Raw genomic sequence first — 5,329 nt, 5'->3', positions numbered from 1 at the left:
TGAGTAACAGTTTAGAGATGATCTATGAGAGAAATATTCTCATAAGCATTGAACCCAATATTTTCATCTGTATTCTGTAGTTTAAAAAATGGGCAAAGCAGAGAAGGAAAGAGAAAAACATCTGTCTTATAAATTGCTTATTTACTAAAGGCAAAGGACTATCAATCAAAGGGATTTTCCGAGAGTGGCCCCTGAAGAATGACGGTGCTGTGTTCTAGTATTCACATATGCACTTCTGATGTGCCATTTAAAACGGCAAGTAGCCTATGCAAACATTTCTCACTGCATTTCGTATCGCAGGCATTAACTAAGGACAGAGTTATTTATCACATTGAATTCCTTTATTAAGCGTGAAATGCATTTGGAATACATTGACATAGGTAGGAGAAGTAACTGAGTAAACGTAGAAGTACCCAAGTGTAGGAATAATACTCTGTTACAACTAAAAATCCTGCAATCAAAATGTTACTCAAGGTAAAGTACAAAAGTATTGACATCAAAATATAGCTACTTAAAGTGCCAAAAGTAAAAGTACCTATTATGCAGACTGCCTATTTCAGAATAATATATATTTTAATTATAATTAATTATGCATTAAAGTGTTATCAAAGCTGGTAAAGGTGCAGGTAGTTTTAATGACTTTGTACACTGCAGGGTAGCCAGGGCCGTCCCTCCCTACAGGCCGATCATGCAGACTGCTTGGGGCCTCACCTTGCGGAGGGGGCCTCTACTTGAGGAGGGTGCCTCAACTGAGCCGGAAATGTGGCGCACCTATGTGCTTATGCTGCACGGCAAGGTTTCGCCACTGCTCCATAGTACCCCCCCCCCCCCCTGAACATGGCAGAAAACCAATTTATTTTTTGTGGAAAATCCTAAATTGTAAGATAGTTTGGTTAGTTTTAGTTATAATGCTTTCTGATTACATTTCTAGCGAGAAGTTGATATTGTACTTTTAGAATCTACGTCCAGTGGACGTGTAGAATCTATAGTTTGATAGATATTACGAAGATTATTTGAGCTCCGTGTTTTTCTTTACAAAACATTGTATCCATGTCACGTCTTGAGAGGGTTATTTGTGAATATACTACGTTTTGCCCTGTCGACCAACGTAGCTATTACACGTTTTTTTGTGAGACTGGGGCTCGTTGTTACTTGAGGTATAACTAAAGTCTTATTTAAGTGTTGATTATATTTAACATTATTAACCTAAGTCTGTAAAGTAACTAAATACACAATATGTGTAGTGTACAAATTACAAAGTAGCATAACATGGACATTTAGTAAATGTGCTTCGTTACATCCCACCCCTGCTCATTTATCAATACATTTTTTCCGACTACTGAACATTGTTTATGTCTACTCAATGTTATAAATCCAACTGTAATGATTCAACACACACATGTTAATGTTGTCTGTGCTTTACCACAACCACTCAACATGTAAAACGCTCAATTAAAAAAAAGGTCCCGTCGGGGGGTCCCGCCGACTCCCGCCCGCCCCTTTCCCGCAAGGGGGCCCCGCCGACTCCTGGGGGCTCCTGCTCCGTTGGGGGCTCCTGCTCTGTCGGGGGTCCGTCCGACTCCTGCTCCCGTTCCGTTGCGGGTCCCAACGACTCCTGTTCCCTTTCCTGTTCCACCGGAGTCGATTCCATCCCACCGTGCCCCTCCCGTTCCGTCGGGGGTCCTGCAGACACCAGCTCCCTCTGCCCCTCCCGTCCAACCGCACTCCAGGCCGTCCTCCAGAGGGGTCTCGCCACCCTCCAGCCGGGCCCCCAGAGTCTCCCCGCAGCGGACTCTGCCCGTGCTCAGCCTCTGACTTTCCCCCCGGCCATCTACCCCAGATTCCCTGCCAGAATCCCTCATCTGTACCCCCTCCACCCTTGCCAGAATCCCTCATCTGTACCCCCTCCACCCTGCCTTTTGGCCCTGGTCAGTGCCATTGCAACCACTTTTTAAATATTGATGAAATAAAAGAACAAAGAAAGAAAATAACATACAATTATTGCTCAACATTTGTAGAGCAACAGCTGCACAGGGCCCTAAACATCCTGCTGAAGAACTTCCTGATCCTTTTTCCAGGATTGTTTCTGGTTGAGACTCCATCCGAGCCAATGTGGGCGTCAGTGGAGTCAAACGTTAAGGGTGGGGCAGGGTTATCAGCTAATAATAATAATAATAATAACTTTTATTTATATAGCGCTTTTCAATAACCCAAAGTCGCTTACAAAAAAAAAAAAAAAAAATTTTTTAAAAAATTAAAAGTACAGAAAGGGGGTGAACAGGCAGAAGACAACATATTGGAAACAGCTGACGTCGGGGGCTCCTCATCCACGTAGTACACCAGGATCTTCTCCATCTCCACCTGCTCGCCTCCCATAGTGGCCGCAAACTTTTCCTGGTTCCTGAAGAGGGGCAGTACCTTGACCTGCAGGAGAGGAGATTATAATAATAGGGTCAATGGATTTCTGTTGGATATATACATATATACAACATTAAATAAACATTTAACATACATCTTTCTCCATGTAGTAGGCCATGTTGGTCAGGTCATTCTTGCGGTCTCCCTTGGGTTTCTTCACATCCACCACAATCATGCGAGAATCAGCATCATACTGCAGAAGAACAGAAAGGGAATTAGTGGAGTGTTCCTGTAATGCTGCTCTGATAATAAATTGTTCTCAAAGAAGTCCCTATGAAGTTGACTAATGTAACAAAGAGAAATACAATTTGGGAGTGCACCAGATAAGACACTTACCTCAACATTTTCCACCATCTCCTTGTTAAAGTTGTCATAACGCTTGTTAATGGCATCGGCAATGGCACTGTGTTAAAAAGGCAAGAAATTAGAATTATAAGAAACCCAAAATCTAATGTCAGTGTTTTTTCAATTAATTTTAAATAAACTTACGTTTTCAAATTATCTTTATTCAGTGGAGTTTTCACAGCTTTGTGTGTCAGCTGAAGACGGACCCAGCTAAAAGAAAATAAAACAAGCGGTTAATATATAGTGTTGGAACACTATAACTTTGAACACAGTCCTCTGAAATGATGTTGACATCACTTACTTGGTCTCCACCAGCTTCTCACACTTGAGGGTTTTGTCTCCCTTGTCAGTTCTACGAACACCAGCACTGTTGACACACCAGCACTCCTCTGTGTTGTTGCACTGCTTGGCCTTGAATATGCCGCTGTTCTCACACTCTGGGTCGTAGATGCCATTGTTGTCCACAAAGGCAGACTCAACTGGTTTTCCTCCGATAAGACGGGTGCTAAGGTTCTTGTTAGATCTGTACATCTCAGCCTTCATCAAGAAGCACTTAGGAATCACTGAAGGTGGGGGGGAAAGGGGGTAAATCACAAGCCAAAAAAAAGTAAGGAAATCTACATACTTTATTTCATCAATTATGTTTTACTTACTTTTGGTGCAGTCAATTGTTTGCTTCGTTTTGTCAGCAACCATCAAAGTACAGGTACAGGGAGTTCCATCACAGGTGGCCCATTTCATAGATGGACATGTACCTAATTAGGAAACACAATTAATAAAAAGGAAGAACGTGCCAGTGATCCAAAAGATGAACTAGATCGCATTTAAAGGAAAACCTATATTTCTGAAAAAAAAAAAATCTAATGGCACTTCACTAAACTAGGATTGTTTTACAGCATTCTACATATTTGGACAGAGGCAGACAGTATGATAAAGTTGATATTAAAGATTGCAAAATGTCTCATAGGCGTGGTGTAAGCCTTATTCATAAGGGATGTATTGTATTGTCATTTATACAGCACTATACACAGAGGGTAAAGCAGGTAGACCAGCAGGTTTATCAAACACCTGGGCGTTGGTTTCTCCAAACAGAGAAGTCCCCAGGGAGCGGGACAAATCCTCCCAACCCCCACTCAACAGCGACACTATCTGCGTTTGATATTTAACTAGTTTTTACTTCCGTTTTCCATCTTTTCTTGCTTATTAAAAGACGTCATACAATGCACACATTACGCATAAGGAAAGAAACGTATTAAAATATAAAACTGCCACCTGTTAAAACACACCCCATTAAAGTTAACATTTTTAAATGTTTACTTTTTCGTATCTAAAGCTATACAAGTATTGAGAAAATATACGGACTATTAAATAATTTCATCACAATTTAGCAGCATGTTAGTGAGACGTTATCTAGATAAATAAAGTTTAAGAATTCAAAAGACTTACAGGATTGAGCTGACTCCGTCGCTGCGAAGGCAACGAGCACGAGAGCAATCCACATTTTCATCATGGTGGAATGAATTAAACCTTAAAAACGAATGAATGTGAATCTAAAAAGTTTCCCTCTTCTGCTTTCTATCCGTCTGTCGTCCTCAGAGGTCAGTGAAGTAAAGAATGGCGTCCCGAGTACACAAGGCTCCTTTTTGTCCCTGCAGGTGTGTCCTGGTCGAACCTGTTTGGAGAGAAACTCTAGAAGCGCGCACACGCCAAAGGTAAGGTCTCAAAAAAGCACGAGCACTGAGATATTGTTGATTTCCGGTAGGCCTATCCCCTTTGGTGGTAGTTGTTCAACTGACAAGGAGCTTTATAAGAAAGTAGTCTATTGACGTCACCCTCATTTGCATAGTCGAAAGAGTGGGGGTCAAACGTACCTTTTTTCCGGTGTGACCATATTTGGTCTTATAGCCTTTATTTATCCAGGTAAACAATCCCATTGAGATCAACGATCTCTTTTACAAGGGAGACCTGCCGTTTATTTCGTGCGCGCTCTCACTCTGTTGACACATTTTACTCTTTTATCTTGTCGATACAAGCAAGATTTCTTAATATTCTATGACTTTTGGCCAACAAAAATAAGTAAAACATATCCCAGCGAAAGGAAATATCTATATTTGTGTAAGTCAGAGTACTTTTTTGGTTCTCCTGAACATATTCTGCCTCAATTATTATCGTGAAACTGTTTTCTACTAGTCTGTGGCTTACAGTTACCTTCAGACTTAAAGACTCGCTATTATTATTCTACAGAATGTTGATAATTACAGCGGTTTTTTTTCATGTAAAGTCCCTTACTTATTCTGATGTATCATTAAAATATTCCTGTAGGATAACATATATCTCTTCTGACAGTTCAACCTACACCAATGTAATGCTTTTCATATATTTTCAATATGTTAAAGTAACATTAAAACAATGAGATTTGTATCACTTTGTGGAAACAGTTCCCTCACAGCCATAATATATCGAATTGTGTGCTATATTGAAACAATCTTTGCTGTATCCAGAGATGTGTTCATATTATGAACACAAACATCCCAATATGTGCCAAAACGCACAGTGTTTAGGACAT

General features: G+C 40.7%; 1 protein-coding gene across 1 annotated transcript; it reads right to left on the bottom strand.

Annotated features, from left to right (window-relative positions):
* Positions 1–319: 319 nt before the first annotated feature.
* On the bottom strand, positions 320–4,546 carry LOC307045267 (epithelial cell adhesion molecule-like). Its single transcript, XM_079690806.1, has 7 exons — positions 4,210–4,546; positions 3,417–3,518; positions 3,065–3,326; positions 2,908–2,973; positions 2,755–2,821; positions 2,513–2,611; positions 320–2,424 (listed from the first exon to the last, which is right to left on the bottom strand). The coding sequence occupies exons 1-7, from the start codon at positions 4,271–4,273 to the stop codon at positions 2,221–2,223; spliced, it is 864 nt and encodes a 287-aa protein (XP_079546932.1). The 5' UTR covers positions 4,274–4,546; the 3' UTR covers positions 320–2,220.
* Positions 4,547–5,329: the final 783 nt, after the last annotated feature.

The sequence above is a fragment of the Notothenia rossii genome (genome assembly GCF_949606895.1).
Source record: "Notothenia rossii genome assembly, chromosome: 6".
Classification (NCBI taxonomy): Eukaryota; Metazoa; Chordata; class Actinopteri; order Perciformes; family Nototheniidae; genus Notothenia; species Notothenia rossii.
The sequence above is the reverse complement of the archived record's forward strand: the minus strand, read 5'-3'. Positions and strand labels throughout refer to the sequence as shown.

Excerpts from the sequence above, each read along its gene's own strand:
- LOC307045267 (XM_079690806.1), bottom strand. The coding sequence starts at position 4,273 with ATGATGAAAATGTGGATTGCTCTCGTGCTCGTTGCCTTCGCAGCGACG. Across the intron at positions 3,519-4,209 it reads GACGGAGTCAGCTCAATCCT|GTACATGTCCATCTATGAAA; the intron begins GTAAGTCTTTTG and ends TTTCCTAATTAG. Across the intron at positions 2,974-3,064 it reads GAGAAGCTGGTGGAGACCAA|CTGGGTCCGTCTTCAGCTGA; the intron begins GTAAGTGATGTC and ends ATTTTCTTTTAG.